General features: G+C 41.5%; 1 protein-coding gene across 16 annotated transcripts in view; it reads left to right on the top strand.

The window, feature by feature from the left end:
- Positions 1 to 18,304, top strand: part of PPP1R12B (protein phosphatase 1 regulatory subunit 12B) — a 239,945-nt gene that overhangs the window by 211,804 nt on the left and 9,837 nt on the right. For 5 of the 16 annotated variants that reach the window (XM_016935920.4, XM_514103.8, XM_009440811.5 and 2 more), the window contains 4 exons: positions 2,346 to 2,490; positions 4,011 to 4,115; positions 7,358 to 7,411; positions 8,731 to 8,781. In XM_016935920.4, coding sequence (XP_016791409.1) covers positions 2,346 to 2,490; positions 4,011 to 4,115; positions 7,358 to 7,411; positions 8,731 to 8,781 — 355 coding nt within the window. Of the gene's footprint in view, positions 1 to 2,345; positions 2,491 to 4,010; positions 4,116 to 7,357; positions 7,412 to 8,730; positions 8,782 to 14,589; positions 14,771 to 18,304 lie in introns of those variants that run through there. The other 11 variants (XR_010151163.1, XR_010151160.1, XR_001711816.3 and 8 more) reach the window with 4 other exon arrangements.

Raw genomic sequence — 18,304 nt, 5'->3', positions numbered from 1 at the left:
TAAACAAGGGGTGGATTATTCATGCCTGCCCTTTTTAGACCATATGTTGTAACTTCCTGACTTTGCCATGGCATTTGTAAGCTGTTATGGTGTTGGTGGGAGTGTAGCAGTGAGGATGACCAGAGGACACTCTCACGGCCATCTTGGTTTTGTGGGTTTTAGCCAGCTTCTTCACTGCCACCTGCTTTATCAGCAAGGTCTTTATGACCTGTATCTTGTGCCAGCCTCCTATCTCATTCAGTGACTTAAAACGCCTTAACCGTCTGGGAATGCAGCCCAGTAGGTCTCAGCCTCATTTTACCCAGCCCCTATTCAAGATGGAGTTGCTGTGGTTCAAATGTCTCTGACAATACCATAAAGATAAAAATCATCAAATTTAATTATATAAAATTTAAAATCTCTAAGTAAGACACTAGAAACAGAGACAGAAAGTGAAGTGGGAAAAAATATTTGCTGCCTATATTAGTTTTAAAAGCCCGATGACGAGTTAGTGGGTGCAGTGCACCAGCATGTCACATGTATACATATGTAACTAACCTGCACATTGTGCACATGTACCCTAAAACTTAAAGTATAATAATGAAAAAATAAAAATAAAAAAAATAAAAGCCCTACTGTACAGGAGGTTCCCCTACTACAATAAGAAAAAGATGATTACCCTACTGAACAAAGGCTAAGAATTGGCAATTCAGAAACAAAAAAAAAAGAAAAATAACCAAAGATATTGATTGTTCATAATGATTTTAAAATATTAAAATTAATGACAGATACATATTTCTGTCATAAGAAATATTTCATAAGGTAACTGGACAAAGGCACTAAGGTTTATAGATAAGTCTGCTCATTTTAGCATTGTTTATAATAGCTAAAAATTTTGAAAAATTTAAGTGTCTATCATAGAAGATTAGTTAAATTATCTTACAGGCATGTAATGGAGAAGACTGCAGTCTTTTTTTTTTTTTTAATGAGGCAAATCTATTTTTACTTAGATGGCAAGATGTCCACGGTCATAGTGGTAAGTATAGAGAGGAGGAGGAGTTAGACAATAGTGTATGTTATCTGAATTTATTTATAGAACTATGTATTTTAACATATATGCTTGACATTCTGCAAGGATATGAACTAAACAGTTAAAAGTAGTTATTTCTTAGGCAGGATTATGGGGTGACCCTTTCACTTTCTACTTTAGATACTTCAGTATGAACTTTTTCTACAACCATATATTGCTTATATAATCAGGAAACTCAATAAAGAGTTTTCTATTAACAAAAAAAAGAAGAAGAAAAAGAATGTTTTGAAGAATGTGGGACTTAGCATCTCTGTGAGTGAAAAGAGGCCACCATTGTCATTAGGAGCTAATTACTTTGCCTCTGCCTTCTCTGTGTCATCCTTATTGCTTCTCTATCTCTTCTAATACTTATTTCAGCTTCCCCACCCCCAGCTATGGCAAATAGCTACCACAGGACAGATACATCAGATGCAATTTTCACAGTTGTGACTCTTCAAACCATCCCAGTTCAGGATGTAGCACTCTGCAGGGCTGATTTCAGTTTCATATGTGCTGCCTTTTAATTTGGAAAGAGCAAAGTCTGAGAAAAATATAAACCAGCGTTAAGGATTTAGGGTGATAGTTGTACACTTAAACAGGTAATCAGCTGAGAGATCCTTCCCTTAATGAACTTACCAATACTGGAAATAAAACCACTATCAACTCTAAGAGCTCAGTTGCTAAAATATGTCAAAATTCTAATCACAGGCACAGCAGTCTTGATGTGGAATATGGATAAGATGGTAGAAAACTAGCTGTTTGGGCACTGTGTTGGTATCCCTAAAATGTTTGGGATTCCAGCAAACCTGTAGAGCACCTAAAAGGCATACGCAGCATGCCCTAGTGGCTGTTTCATTCCTATTCAACCTCCAGCTCAGATCTCTAAGTCCACATGTTTCTGATTCATTGACAGTTCATTGTAATCATTTTTCCAAGAGCCATTGAAATTCAAGAAATCTTTACTTTTAAAAGCACACTTTTGAGGGAAGCTGTTCAATCCTAAACTAATATGAAAAGCTCTTAAGATTTAAGTCAGCACATAGGTCCAAACCACTAATTTTTCAATAAGCTTCATTCTTGGCAAATGATGGTCAGCCTCCCTCTCCAAGCTCGTGCAGTTTAGCCCTGAGGTCTGGGAATGCTGGCAGAGAGATTGAAGGAAAGAATGTTATGAGTTGTTTCTGGCCAGGGCTCCGAAATACTTCTTAGAAAAGGCGCAAACTACCCCTGAGCATTACCTTCTCCCCACTACTTTGTTCTCAAAACCAATTTTTATCTTTAATATTATCTCCCACAGGCTGGAATCGGGAGGTAGTAATCCTACAACCAGTGATTCTTACGGTGACCGGGCTTCAGCAAGAGCCCGTCGGGAGGCCCGGGAGGCCCGCCTAGCCACCCTGACCAGCCGTGTAGAAGAAGACAGCAACAGAGATTATAAAAAAGTAGGGTCTTTTTTCAATTTTCCGGTTCTTTGGTGACATGTAAACCTCTCAGCCTTCCTCCACCACACCCAGAAAAATTACCATAGCTCTGAATAAGCAGAAGAAAAGGCACTTAAGTAATAATAATTCCTTGCAGTTTTCTGGGTTTACTTCACCTCTCCAAAAAACTAGATAAAGACCCCTTCATATATTGAGGTGTTTTGTTTTGTTTTTTGAGACAAGGTCTCATTGTTACCCAGGCTAAAGCGCAGTGGTACAATCATAGGTAACTGCCCTCTCAAACTCCTGGGTTCATAGGGTCCTCCTGCCACAGCCTCCCACATAGCTAGAACTATAGCCATGCACCACCACACACGGCTACATTTTTTATTTTTTATGGAGATTGGATCTCACTATATTGCCCAGGCTGGTCTTGAATTCCTGGCCACAAGCAATCTTCCCACCTCAGCCTCCCAAAGTGCTGGGATTACAGACGTGAGCCACCATGCCCAGCCATATGTTGCTTTTAGTGCAGTAAGTGTATAGTTAGAATCAGGTATTTAGAAGTGTAGGGAAAAGTAAGAAATTAAGAATATAAAAAGGGTGAAAAACCTAGTGCTGTCTCTCTGAGCCCTGAGAATCATTTGGTAGACTGTTATTTTTAACAAACATGTGCTTCTAATAAGGTCCTGTGAATATCGACTAAATACTACTTGGTGTTAGTAAAAAAAAAAAAAAAAAAAGAAAAGAAAATCATCATCACTTTACAGTTTATTTCCTTTTTTCTTGTAGAATAGTACCTAACTCCAAGAGTAGACTTAAAAACCTTCCCTTTCAGGTGTTTGCGATACCAGGAAAAACTATTTTTGTACAGAAAATATTTAGGATGGGCATGGTGGTTCATGCCTGTAATCCCAGCACGTTGGGAGGGTGAGGCAGGATGATCACTTGAGCCCAGGAGTTCCAGACCAGCCTGGGCAATATAGTGAGACCCCCATCTCCACAAAAAATTGAAAAATTAGCTGGGCATGGTGGCTCATGCCTGTAGTCCCAGCTATTAAGTTAGGAGGATTGCTTGAGCCTGGGAGTTCAAGGCTGCAGTGAGGGGTGATCATGCTACTACACTCCAGCCTGGGTAACAGAGCAAGACCCTGTCTCCAAAGGGAATAAAGAGTGCTTGTTCTGTTAATGTTTTGTTAAGCAGAACTTGACTAAAATCAATATACACAGTAGACTGGTTCCAAAAAAAAATTGTCTTTTTCATTGCTCTTTTAAGCACTGAAAATGTCCCATAGTAATGACTGTTTTTCCCCCAGAGATTAACATTATTGAAGTTGGAGCATCATCATTCTCTTTCTGTTCATCACTTTGAAAAAGCAAGAGACCAGTTGGCTGAATGTACTCTGCTCCCTACCCTTCCTTCATTTTCTCTCTCTACCATATAGTGGTGGCTTGGGGCACAGAGCCCTGGGCATTCTCATGTGATGAAATGGTGTGAGTTCTAACGCGAACGCTGATCCTCTTTTTTCCCTCTCCTCTAGCTCTATGAGAGTGCTCTGACTGAAAACCAAAAACTGAAAACAAAACTTCAGGAAGCCCAGCTAGAGCTAGCAGATATAAAGTCCAAGCTTGAGAAGGTGGCCCAGGTAAGAGGGAAGAAGAAGAAAAAAGATGAGAACCAAGGGTTGATGTAAGGAAGCAAACTAGACTAGGGATCTAAGGGACAGGAAGTAAGATAGAGTCAAGATCAGGCCTTCTCGGGGCAATGAGATAGAAGCTTCTTAGATTCTAATTTATTTTAGGTTTCAATCAGTGTTTAACTTAAAAAGGAAAACTGATAATTCAGTGAACAATTCCTGATGGTCTGAATGCTAATAATTAATACTATGGCTCATCATCTACTTATTTATTAGTAGAAAAGCATAAACCAGCACTACAAAGCTAGTCCTAGACAGTTCCTCTTGTCCTGTTCATTATGTTTCAGTTCAGTTTATCTACACTTCACCTCTTGGAGAGAGATAAGCAAGACCCTATTAAACCTAGGGCAGAGAGATAACAAATTAAGCCTAGAGAAGTAAGTGGTTTGCTTAGGCCATATAACAAATCAAGGGCAAAGGTGGTGCCACAACATAGGGTTAAGTCCCAAAGCAAAGATTCTGTAGCATATGTTATCTCCCCAAGCCACCACTCTTTTTCAGCCTACAAATAAGGAATATTAGTGGCAGAAAGACTGATAAACTATTTCCTCTCACTGCCAGGTTTGATTTAATTAGATGATGCTTTAGAGGATGCTGGAGGTAATAACCTTGTCACCAGTGAAATAAACTCTGCAGCTGAAAGCTAAAGCAAGCACTGCTTTAGGTTATTGCTGAGTTATCAGGAAACCTATTGAGTTATTTCCCTCCTAGAATGCCTGGGGACTTAGAATTTCGAAAGCTGAACTGAAGTAAAAATGATTCTTTAGCAGGAAGGCTTGAAATGAAAACCAGAGGTGGCTAGTCATTCTGGCAATATGACTGGCTATCCAAAAGCAAAGACTAAAATGCTAGGGTTGTACGGTACCAAATACATGGAGTTTGGAGGGCAGGGGTGTTGATTACCCTCTAAACATCCTATTCTCACCCCTCTGGAATTGCATGAGCAGGAGGGTGCCAACACTTGGAAGACAGCCCCACAGAGCTGCGTAGGACTCCAGCAAGACAGCCAGCACACTCACTTTCTGGAGAAGGGCTTACCCAGGTGTAAAATGTGAACTGCCTGTCAGTTTAGAAGAGCCACCCCCTTTTTCCTGATTATAGTAGCCCAACATGGCTCTACTGGAAATTTCTGAGACTTACTGCAACACAAATAGATAATAACTAGGCTTAAAGTGATTTTGTGGAATAAGAAAAGTAGGTTTCTAAATCTAAAAGAGAAAAACACACACATAGCTATAGCCCTGCCATAAGGCAGCGGGGTGGACTGAATAAATCTTAAGGTCTCTTCTCACTCCAACATTATTGAGCCAGGCAAAAAAAAAAAAAGTCTCATTCACAGTAGACCCTCAAAAGAAATCTGGAGCTAATTTTTATTCTGAATGGCGCCGCATATTGGCAGTGGTTTATAAATACAGATCTTATGCTGGTTCTTGTCAGTTATTACTAGGATTGTTTTACAGAAAATTAAAGAGCAGTCATGTGAGGAACCACAGGAAGAGCAGTTTCACCTGCTCCCCACTCTTCTCAGCGGAAGCTTCTGACAGCATATGTCTTGACCTTTAGGGGTTCTCAGCATTTCCACCAGCCCATGCCTTAGAACAGTGAGCAGTCTAACAAGCTGCTGACATTGACTTGCACAGATGGCACTGAAAATAAAATCAGCCTTTCCAGTTGCTGGGGAAAAGCATTTACTCTCTGGCCAACTGCTTTGCTAGGTGTGTCAAAATATACTTAGTTTTGCCAAATGCAAGTTATTGAAATTCATAAGAAATGGTGCTGCTACAAACCAAGTCTCTGCCATTTACCAAAAATGGAGTTGTTTGGCAGGACAGTGGAGGGAGGGCTTCTCAGCCTCACACATTTGTATGGAGACAGTTACCACATGAACATACACAATATTTTTACATAAAAGATCCACCCCAACTCTAAGGGAGTCAACATTAAAAACAGAACAAACAAAAAACTAGTTCTTTGTCTATATAAACCTTGAAAATCATGAAATCATCACAACTTCTACAGCTCCTCAGGCTTAGGAAAGAAAGACTTACGAGGATGTTAACAAGCTGTAGGATCTATTTTTGCGTTTTTTTCTCTTCCTTCTGCTTCATAGTAGATGCAGCATAAAGGCAGACAGCCATGCCCTTCCAAACAGAAGGTGAAAGCCCAGGACAGGAGCCAGAATTCTGAGTTTTATTGTTAGTTCTGGCCATTCCTTAATTTTTTTTAAAAAAAAGAAACTGCTGCAAGAAGACCAGCGTAATTTCTATATTTATTTAAATGTTGTCTCTGCATGACACTAAGCAAAATAAAAATAATCACCCAGCAGTTATTAAATGTCTACTGAATGTAAGAAATTCTGCTGAGTTCTATGACCCTAAGGCCAAAAGGGACTTAAGGGTTTTTTATTCCCCTTTTAAGGAAGGGTCATTATCTGAGGTTATTCTGTTTTTTTGCCGTGAGGCTAAGTCTTTTCAGCCCCTCTGCAAAATTTAAGTCAAAGATGATCTAAAATAAACATTCTAAATCTTTTATTCAAGTAAAATTACCTTATCTGGAAGCCCAATATATAAGACAGATGAAAGTGGACTACCTCTGTTCAAAGCAGGGCAGATGCCATGAATGGACTCCTAAGAACCCCTGAAAGCCCACCCACATATGAAAACTGCTGCTCTAAAAGAAAAATGGTATCAATTCCCAAAACAGAAAGAATAGGGGAAAGGGGATTATTTAGACAAGTGCCATTGGCCTTAGACATTCTCGCTCAGGAGTTGCCAGCCTTTTAAAGAAAAGCCTTTTTGTTTTTTTTGTTATTTCCTCTGGGTTGTGATATTACTCATAGAATGAAGAGAGGAGAAGAATGGTGAGATGTAAAATTGTAATTAGCATTGAAGACCTATGGAGAGAGAGAGAGAGAGAGAGAGATTGTGTGTTGTAAGTAATTTCTTTGTAATTTCAGGGAATACTACTACTGCCTTCCCCTCCCCAGAGGGAATCCTGCAAACTTCAGAGAGGTGATAATGTTAGGCTTAGAGATCTATCAGAACCTGTTTGCTGGGGATCCCTGCTATAGGGGAAGTCCAAAGTTTTACTGTTTATTTCTAGATGTCTAGTAGTGAAGCTGAACTAGACTGGGCGTTCTACTGGCCCTGAGACAACTTAAATAACAACTGTTTTCCTTCCATTTGCACCAGCAGAAACAAGAAAAGACCTCTGACCGATCATCAGTGCTGGAGATGGAGAAACGGGTATGCGCATGTCTGTTTCCCCCTCCACCCCATTTCATCTCTTCTTTCTGACTCTCTCCCACTTTGTTGTTCATGCCAATGGAAAAAGTCCATCTTAAGAAGGAGGGAGTTCTGCCACATTCCATTCCCAGCTTGATGATAAATTCTTTTTGTCTGACTCTAGGCAGTAATTTGATTGCTAGTCCTTTTGATTTCCTCAGATGGTCAGTACTTTCCACATATTTAGTCTTAGGGTGGGAAGGGTCCTTGGAAGGTCATCTCATACATTGTTCTGACTGTGGGCAGAACTGCATACACACACAACCCATAACATTTTGGTTTACTGTAAATCATTGCATACACACACACACACACACACACACACACACAGGTCCAAGGTCTCTTTACCGTTTTCATCACCTTGAACGGAAAGGAAGCTTTCAGTGGGACCCTCTGCCATTTAGGTCTTACGACTTGAAACATGAGCCAACACAGTCTTTCACTCATTTTGACTGAGGGGAGGATTTCTGGTTCAATTGCTGATCTCCTCCCAACTGTACTCAGAATATTATTCTGGGATTTTACATTCTTGGATTGGGAAAATTCAATTAGATTTATTGATGGACCCTAGCTTTGATTTGGCCCTGGAGATATAATATGTTCCCATCTGTCCTGTTGTTGTCTGTTTAATTTGGAAAGCAGCTAAGTTTTACATTTTATTCCTTTGGCCTGTAACCAAACTTCCTTGGTATCCCATCTGATCAAAAACTCCTCATTGGGTTTAGGCTAAACCAAGAGTCAGTTGCTGGGAAAGAGAAATGGAACGGGAGAGAAGCAACTACAGGGGGAGGGAAGAAACTAGGGGGAGAGATGCTGTTTCTTAGACAATGATGTCTACTTCCCGGCTCACCATCTGCTCCTCATCATGAGAGAAGCAGTTTCCTAGGAATTTAGGGAGAGCATTACTGAAGATAATGATGCCTTTTTGATAATAGAGAGCAAGGGCCCTAGTCACTTGCAGACATTTGAAATTCTATGAAATCTTCAACCTGCACAGAGTAACTGAATGTCTTCGTCTGTTTGCATATTAGCAAGTTGCTTCTCCATATATCTACTGATTTTATGATAGGAGATTTAGATAATGTGATTTTTATCAGTGAGGTAGCTCCATCTTACAAGTGGCAGGATCAGATAGTGCTCAGATCTCCTGAGTAAGGTTTGCCTGAGTCAGTAGACAAACCTTTGACCGTGAATCTGCTGATCACACAGCAGCTGGGAGGCAGCATTTTTACTCCCTTCTGAATTCAATAATGTTCAACAATCTCATTGTTCCGAAACAGGAGAGACGAGCCTTGGAGCGCAAAATGTCAGAAATGGAGGAAGAAATGAAGGTATGAAGAGATTTTCTTTCTCTTTGTATGCCTGTTCTCTGAATGCCTGCCAAGACTGGATATTTGAGCATAGGCCTGCCCCCTCCAGATTTCACTACAAACTCAATATCTGCAAGAAGAAATGATGTGTAAAAAAGTGAGCATCTCTCCTCAGCCATTTCCTAGGCTCTCTCAGCTCACACAACATCCATTGAGGCCACCTTAAAGGCATTCTAGGAAAAAATACTGCCTTTGGTTTAAGGAGAGGTCTTGGCAGGCTTGAAACAAACTTGAGTTTAACTTTTAAGGCTTTTCAAGCAGTATCTTTGCCCTCTAGAGGGTAAATGAGAAGGCTAGAACAAGTTTTCCAGCTCTGGGAGCCTCCCATTAGGTGCCTGGGGAAGCCTGAGCATGGCCATAAGCTTTCTTCCCTGGTGCCCCTCCCACCCCATCCCTTTGCTGGCAAGAACACAGATTGAATCATTCTGCAGCAAAATAAAAATGTATTCACATATTGATTTCCTGCCCCAGTACATTTCCTCTGAAATATTCAGGGATGCTTGGCACTCTCCCACTAGAATAAGCTCATGCCACCAGATACACTTCACAGCTCACTACTTTCCTTTCTCGCCTCACCATGACCTGCAGTGACCGTCACCTCCATTAGCCACTTTAATGGACAGCTGCCATCCTGGGCAGTTTTGAGTGCTAAGAACTGGAAATCTACCCAAAGCAGTCAATTTGCTGCCATAGGAGGCAGTGGGGCAGGGGGAGGGGAGGAGGGTGAAAGGGGGAAGATGGATACAGAGCTGCAGGGAATATAGAGCTGGTCAGGGTAGCCACCTGGAGATTATTTTGAAACATCTGATTCCTGCAATGCATGATGACACATGCCCATAATCACTTAGCACCTACTCAGCTTTTTTCTTTCTTCAGGCATCTTATTTTACCAGATACATGATGCCAAGCATTCATTTGGTGAGACAGGTTTATTCAACCGGGAAGCCAAAGCACTGGGATAGTATTAGGCAGATCCCCAAATGTCTTTCTATGAGCAAGCATCCCTAATATGCAATTTGGGAGAGACATTTATTGTTCCAGTGGCCTAAATAGATTGGTTATTTATTGAAAAAAAAAAAAAACTTTTTAAGACCTGTTGAGGTTATAGTTTACACCAGATCTGGTGCTCATAATCAATCCTGTTACTCTATAATTCCAGAATGAAGGAGAAATGCTGAGCCTTGCCCTTGCATTTCCTACCACTATCCCAAGGCTGTAACTGTAACATTCACATAGAATTTTAAGCAATACCTGCTTATATCTCAAACATTTTAAATCTTCCAAGTTGATTCAAAGCAGCAAGAAATAGAAATAATAAATAATTGATTCTCATGAGATGGTAGAACAGTATGCCCTAGCACCTAAACTTCTGCATCTTGTGATTGTTTTCAAACGCACCTTACTACCACACAGAAGTATTCTCTCCCGCTTAGAGCAGTGAATTATTAGAGATAACCAGTTCTTTTTTAATTTTTAAGAGATGGAGTCTCGCTATGTTGCCCTGGACTTGAACTCCTGGGCTCAAATAATCCTCCCATCTCATCCTCCCGAATAGCTGGGACTACAGGCACGTGCCGCCACACCCAGCTGAGCTAACTGTTTCTCGATGAGTGCATATCCATAGCTCCTTGTTGCATGGAGGCTCCTCCATTTTTGAAACCTCCTGAGTTATACCATCTGTACTCTGCTGTTAGGCAGCTGTCAGTGTTCCTTATTAAGAAATGTCCTAAATGCTGATCTAGAGCATGTAATTGAGGCAAAAGCTGGAACCTTTCAAGGAGTACCTGGGAGCCCAAAGCCAGCCTCCACTCACCAGTCATGGGGCTCTGTGTCACATCAAAGCAGGCCCACACACAAAAACCTGGAAAGTGGTCAAATTAGAGAAATTGAGGCCCTTTGTTATTTTTATTCCAATTCTAAATTTGGAATTATGGAAGCCCCTTCAGTGGTTCTAGTTGCCCTCAATTCTGTAGGTTGAGATAGGCTCACATTTTTTCTCTGTCTCTTTATGCTATCAGTCTATGATTTCCTAAACTAGATCATGAGTTCTTTCCTTTCCTCAAGAGATTATAAGATATGAAAGTGTTTGCTCTCCCCAGCCATAAACCATTTGCTAGCAACTCTAAAATCAATTGTAAATTATCAAGTGGAGCCAGATCATGAATGTTTAGTCCCTAAACCAATAGGTAAGCTGTTTTGAGGCTGTTTTTTGTGTTTTTTTTTTCTCTTCGAGACGGAGCCTCACTCTGTAGCCCAAGCCTGAGTGCAGTGGCACAATGTCAGCTTACTGCAACCTTTGCCTCTAGGCAGATTCAATCGCTCAAGCGATTCTCCTGCCTCAGCCTCCAAGGAGCTGGGACTAGTAGTGTGCGCCACCACACCCAGTTAATTTTTTTGTATTTTTAGTAGAGACAGGGTTTCACCATGTTGCACCAGGTGGTCTCGAACTCCTGAGCTCAGGGGATCCACCCACCTCGGCCTCCCAAAGTGCTGTGATTACAGGTGTGAGCCACCGCGTCTGGCCAGGACTGATTTTTTTTTTAGTTAAAACATTCAGATTCAGTCAGGTGTCCATTATTCTCCATTATCCATTACAAAGCCAAATGAAGAAGAAATGCCTGTAAACTCTAAAGCCCCTAAACACTATTTGCTCAAATCAAAGCCCAATGCCAGGTTTGCAGATCGTCCAGCACCCCCTAGAGGACTAAGGGAGAAGCATCTGTGCCTCTGCATTCTCACCAGTTTTATTTTTCTGTCTGTACCTACTTGAAGACAAAAACTTCAAAGATGCAAATATATAAATATGATAAAATTGGTATGACTGGCCCTAAAAGAGTCTAAGAAAATACTTGTTTAGCTCTCAAGCTCTTCATTCAGACTATGGTTTATGGTGACCAACATTGCTAGAGTGATTAATAGCTAAAATCTCTCTGTACTAGGCAGCCAAAGGTACAGGTGACTGGCTGGCTGAACTGGGACCCAGTAGAGCTTGGGGCCAGTTGGTCATGCTTGTTGCATATTCATTTTGTACAGATGCTCAAACCTCCTTGGAGCAATCAGTAGGGAACAGTAGAGGGGGCTGATCTCCAGTGAACCCTTAAAAATATAGTAGGTTACTCAAGGAAAGAAAGTGACTTCAGTCCTATTTTTCTAACTCTACCAAATAAAGTACAAAGGCCAGGTGAAATGGGGGAACCATGAGATGGGCTAACCCAGATGTATATGTGGCTCTGTGGTTATGAGATGTGTTGTGCCTTTCTGGACTTTTATTGGAAAGGTAAGTATTTATGAATTCTCCTCAAGAGAAACTCCACCCAGATCCTAGATTGGAGTAGGATTATATGCCAACTTCTGACAGGTGTGCATGTCAGTGTGAGCTGTGCCAGGCCTGCACCTGGTCTTGGCGCCCACATCAGATGTGATTACTTCTCTACTGCATCCTCCACTCAGCATCAGCCTCCTTGTCAGACCTTCTCCCCTTCCTTTCCTAGGTCCTTGCATGAGAGGGACCCAGCAACCAATTCCTTTTTAGATTGGTCCTGGAATTTTTATTTTTCTTTGGAAAGATTACTAGCTGACCCTGCTCCTTAGCCCTGCCCTTGCTCATCCTGCGCTGGGCCCTGCCCCTTCTCCTCTCCTCCTTGCCTTGCCTTGTTTTCAATACTGCTTCCTATAGAACATTGACCAGATTGTTTCCTGCCTCTATCCCTCATGCTGATAACTTCCAAATTCTTTCACCTTGATCTGCTTATACTCACTTGTCAGATTGAGTCACTTTCATCATTCATGTCTTTAATGTTATTCCCTGGGAGGTAAGTACCACTTCATACAATGACAATTATTTGATAATGATTATGTTGAAAGCTTTGGTCCAATGTCAACACCAAAGAAGGGTGAGAGCCAGGGACTTCCCATTGGCTTTTAAATTTGGTCCCTGCCCATTGCTTTAATCTTTTCCATATGCTGTACCATGATCTCCCTCCTCTATCCTCACCATGGCCAAGATGCTTACAGTGGGCAAGGAAGATTGCCCGGTCCTCACCCTCCAATGGCTACATGAGACAGTTTGGCTAGCCTACCTTTATTCCAAGGTGGTCATTCTTTCTCTTTGGTTAAAGAGATTCAGCAGTTTGTCTCTGCTTGTTTTTCCTTTTCACTGTTTTTCCCCTTCATGCTACCTTTCATTTTCTTGCTTCTTCACTCCCAAACAACTATAACTCCACTAATCTTTCATTTCTATCCTTCTCATCTTATAGATGTGAGAGACTTTTCTCTGATACCTGGCCACCTTTTTGTAGTCATTGTAACCCACAGGATTGTCCATCCTCATCTGTGAAACCCCATTTGCATAAAAAAATCATTATTCTCCTCCCAAAGAGTTGATGGTCTCAGTTTCGGGGCAGTGCAGATGACTACTTAGGAAGGACAGTAGCAGAGTCAGCAGGCCTTTGATATAATTCCAATTATTAAAGTCTTTAAATGTCTTATGGAATATGGGGTATCAGGAAGAATGTCTGTGGGCTGGTTATTCTGTTCCGCTTGCAACACTGACAGACAGAAAGGTCTGGACTAGCACATTGGTCCAGCTAGTTTCATTATCATTGGGCTTTTATGGTTTCTCCAGCTTTTTTGCACAGCTATAATTTCCAGAGTATGAGTCTGTTTATGAACACCTTTAAGCAGCTCCCAAACTGCTTGAACTGAGACAAAGAAAGCATGGTTAGCTGTGAATTTAGTGATGCATATAATCTTATAGCAGGTCAGAGACAGGTTAGCAGTTTTTGGATCCTGAAACAATCTCTCTGGACTGCAGAGGAAAACTATCAGGGTTAATGAAGCTTCCTACAAAGCAGGTTAGAGGACTATCCAGAGAGCTGACAGTTCTTTCTTATTTTGGTATGTGTAACTTTAACCTTCTAAACAGTACATGCCCCACCAAAAAAAAAAAAAAAAAAAGCTTAAATAATAGGCCTTTTATTTTTTAAAAATAAATGAGGCCAAATGCAGTGGCCCACACCTGTAATCCCAGCACTTTGGGAGGCTAAGGCAGGAGGATTGCTTGACCTCAGGAATTTGAGACCAGCTTGGGCTACATAGCGAAATCCTGTCTCTACAAAAAATATAAAAATTATCCAGGTATGGTGGTGCATGCCTGTAGTCCCAGCTACTTTAGGAGGCTGAGGTGGGAAGATGGCTTAAGCCTGGAAGGCAGATGTTTCAGTTTTGTGCCACTGCACTCCAGCCAAGGTGACAGAGTCGGACCCTATCTCAGATAAATAAACAAAGTGAAAGAAGGGAGCTGAGTATGAGGGGAAGATTAGAGGAAGGGAGAGAGAAAGGGGCAGCAGCTAGATTTAAGAACACACCAAGTCCTCAGCTCTAATCTCAGTCATGATGAAGGGTCCCTGAAGTTATGCCTCAACCATGTTAATTTGGTTCAGAAGGCTCCAAACCACATGCTGGACTTTCATTCTCAAAAGCAATCCATATGTGCCTTTTGAGAGCCTGGCAGTTATATTCATATGGCATATTTAGATCTTAGCCAAGAATCAGACATAGCTCTCCTTCCCTGTTGCTTTTCTCCATCATCCTTCCACCTGCCACCCATTTGCTCCATGACTCCTGCCTTTCTCATTTCCTTTCTTGCATGCAAACTAAAAACAAAAACAAAAAGTCATGTGATTTCTTTGTCCTACTTTTCTCTCCTCTGGTCTGTCTTGTCTCTCTCTGTCTTTTCTGTCTGTCCTTTTCATGTCTCAATCTCTACAGAACCTCCACCAGCTAAAACAGATTCAAACCTTGAAGCAGATGAACGAGCAACTGCAGGCTGAGAACAGGGCCCTGACCCGAGTGGTGGCCAGACTCTCGGAGTCCATCGAGTCCTCGGACACCCAGGAGCTCTAGTTCTTGCCCCTACTCTCCAACTCACTTCCCTCCTCCACTACTCCAGGCAGGTTCAGTCTTCTTGTTAGTCCCAGAAGCTCTGTGCTCATCCTCTCCATCCGAGCCTCCATATGCAGGTTCCTGCAAAGCTTGGTTATCTGCAGATGGAAGCAGCCAGGACTGAGATCATAGAATGGGACATACCAGCCTAGGTCAAGGGAGGCAGTGAGAGAGACCTCAACTGGGCTACCAATATATTCATTTGGTAAGGTCACCACATTAGCTTCTCTTCCCCTGGAGACTGAGTATGAATTTGTTCACTCAGCTACACATAGGTATACACGTGTATGTGCGTATACCTGTGTACATGCACATATACGTATTTCATTGACGGGGTCATTGCCAAATGGAAATTGATCTTTCTTAGCCAATAGCAACCCAAGTCCAATCCACTCCCCTGGAGCAACTGGGGTTGGGCCTTGGGTAACCAAGGGCAGGGGCTCTCAATCTTGGCTGCAAGAAACATCTAGGAGCTTTTAACATATACCTATGGGTATATTTTAAACATATACATAGCTTTTAACATATACATATAGGGATGTCTGGGTCCATCCCCAAATAATCAGTGGTCTGGGTTGAGACCCAGGCATCAGTATTTTTTCAAACCTCTCCTATTGATTCCTTATACAACCATGGTTAAGAACCACAGCCCTTTGGATACCAGACGGTCCTCACGGCTGACAACATTACCGATGGAGAGGACTAAAACTCAAGGTTGGAACTGTTCCTGTCCAGCTCCACTACCAGCAAAAACACTCTCCATCCCATTATTCAAGCATAATTGGATAAGCATTCTTTGCCTCCTTCTGCAGTAGTCTTTGCTTTCTTCTCCCTCCTTAGGAGGCACATCTCTCATTCCCGTCACAAATCTTTGGGCCCTAGGGATGTGCCCCTCCCTGTCCTTAGTGTGTGGGCTGTGAGGCAGAACACAGCCTATATAAATGAGACCCTCATGGAGCCAGGCCCTCTCTAATGAGGCCAGCTTTGCAAAGGATATGGCAGGCAGTGGAGCAGAGAGCAAGGATTTATTTTCAACTGAGAACCAAAAATGTGCTTGGCAAACTGGATCCTTTCCCTAGCTATGGATCTGAAAGACAAGCTCACAGACAACTGGTTTTTCTATCTCAAGATGGTATGATGGGGTCACCACTCCTCTGAGATGAATTTTTAATTGTCAGCAACAATCTAATTAGTCCTAACCAGAGCCTCTTCTTTCTTTCAGCCTATTTGCTTTTGCCTTCAGGGTTAGTAGCTGGCAACTAATATCCACTAGAACTGAATCACCCGAATTATCATAGGGCTGAGCTAATATCCTGCTGTAGATGCTATCATAGGCAGAAAGAAAATTGAAAGGCAAGTTCTACCATGGCCTGGCTGTAAGCAGCCACTGTTAGGTCCAGACTCCATGCTTTAAAGTTAGCCTCAAGATTCCTGGAAATTTTTACTTAGGCTAAACTAGGGACCCCCCAAAAGGTGTCCCAGTTATTTTTAGTATCCCTTTGTTGCAAGATAGTATAGGATATGGGGCAAAACTAGATCTCATGCTTTCAGTAGTTAATAACCTTAACAGTTGTCATTTATTAAGGCCTGTGCTGAATGCTTTATATAGTTTTTCTCATTTATTCCCCAAAACAATTATTGTAAAAATGAAAAAAAAAAACTGAGTCACAGATTAAATAACTTGCCCAAGGTCACTCCGAGAGTGAAGTGGTAGAACCAAAATTCAAACCAAATATGTCAGGTTCCAGAGTGCAAACTTTTCACCACTGTAATATAAGCTGTCTGCATATTTGGCACAGTTTTCACCATTTGTTAAGCATGTGGCCCAAACAATGCAAGAAGGATCTATTGAGCAACTACACTGTGCCCCCAGCATTGCAGCTGAGGGAGGAAGGGCAGCATTCTGCTTTCTGAGCACTGTGACTTCCTTGTCAAAGCCTAACTTCTAAAGAGCCATTTACCTACCAAAAGATTTTGCTGCTGTAAAGAAAGCCATTGCCTGGTACATGACCATAGCAAGGGTTAGCAAACTGTGACCCACCAGTATGGCCCATAAGCCATACAAATAGTCAAAAAAGAAATCAAAAGAAGAATAATATTTTACGACATATGAACACGAACATTATATGGAATTCAAATTTCAATGTCCAAAATAAAAGTTTTATTGGAACTGAACCAAACTCATTTGTTTACATATTATTGTTATGTCTATGGGTGCTTTTGTGCTGCAACAGCAGAGCTGAGGAGTAGCAACAGAGACTGTTTGACCTGCAAACCCTAAGATACTTATTGTCTGGCATTTTACAGAAAAAGCTTGCCGATTCTTGCCAGAAGGAAGGATGAGATAACTAAGCCAAACTGGCAGTGCAGTCGAGAGATTTTACTCTACCTTTTTTTTTTTTAATAGTTCCCTGGAAAAATCATCTTATCTCAGCATGTAGAGCAAACCACTTACCAACAAAATACCAGAGGGGACTCCCTTCCCACTTTCCTTGTAGTTAAAAGCAAGACAGCTCATGCAAGACTCATCCTGAGTCCCTCTCAACCTACAGCTAGCCTTGCTCTAGGTCTCTGAAGCTTTAGGACCCCTGTAGCCCCTTCCTCTTTAACACATTCCTCAAAGACTGTAAGAAGTAACAGTTGAGAAATGTGTACTTAATTTTATTTGCCCAGGGTATCTTTAACACCAAATTGTGGTAAGCTGGGAACTTAAAAATTAAGAAACTAAGATCCAGAGAGTTAAAATGATAAAGCTTTGCTAAACTTCATACTTATATCGTACTTTCACATATGTTCTTATTTAACCATTCTTTAACTTCAAGTGGATATCAGATAACACTGTTCATTTCCCCCTCTCTCTGCTGAGATTGAACTTTGTGGGGCTTCCCCCGCCCTTGATTTCTACATTCCACCTCTTAACACTTTCTGCCACTCCCTTTAGATGTCAATTGTAGCATGTTGCAGCTGCAAAACTGCCTTGTCCAAATTTTTTTTTTCAAGGAATTGACTTCTTAATGTGGAAATAAATCACTAAAACTCTACAAGACTCTACAAGTTGTTTATACATTTTTTAAGGCAGCTCAGTTCTGATTTGATGAGCTGCTAAGCAGTGAAATGTAATCCATTGCCATATATAGCTTCTTCCTACCTATTATGGAAATGTGGCTTTCGTCTCACTTATACCCAAGCTGCAGCCCCAGCATGGGGCGTTAAAGAGCAGATTGAACACGGAAACATGAGGCCACCCTGGGTTTTTTCTAAAAATCTCACTGAAATGAGTTTCCAAGCATTCAGTCTGGTAGGCAAGGCTACAGGGATAGAGGAACGAAGGAGAGGGCAGCCAGAGCTGCTTTGATTAAATCAGAGGTAGGAGACCAGGGTCAAAGGACTGCAACTTTATTTTTATATTTTCTGTATTAAAGTCTTCTTAATAAAGTTTGCAGATTATTTGCCTGCCCTCCCACAGTCATGAGAAAACTCCCAGTGATTGTAGGAACACTCAGTATCGCAAAGCTTATTATGTATGTCAACACACTTCCAC

The sequence above is a fragment of the Pan troglodytes genome, chromosome 1, assembly GCF_028858775.2.
Source record: "Pan troglodytes isolate AG18354 chromosome 1, NHGRI_mPanTro3-v2.0_pri, whole genome shotgun sequence".
NCBI classification, from domain to species: Eukaryota; Metazoa; Chordata; class Mammalia; order Primates; family Hominidae; genus Pan; species Pan troglodytes.
This window is presented reverse-complemented; position numbering and strand designations above follow the sequence as displayed.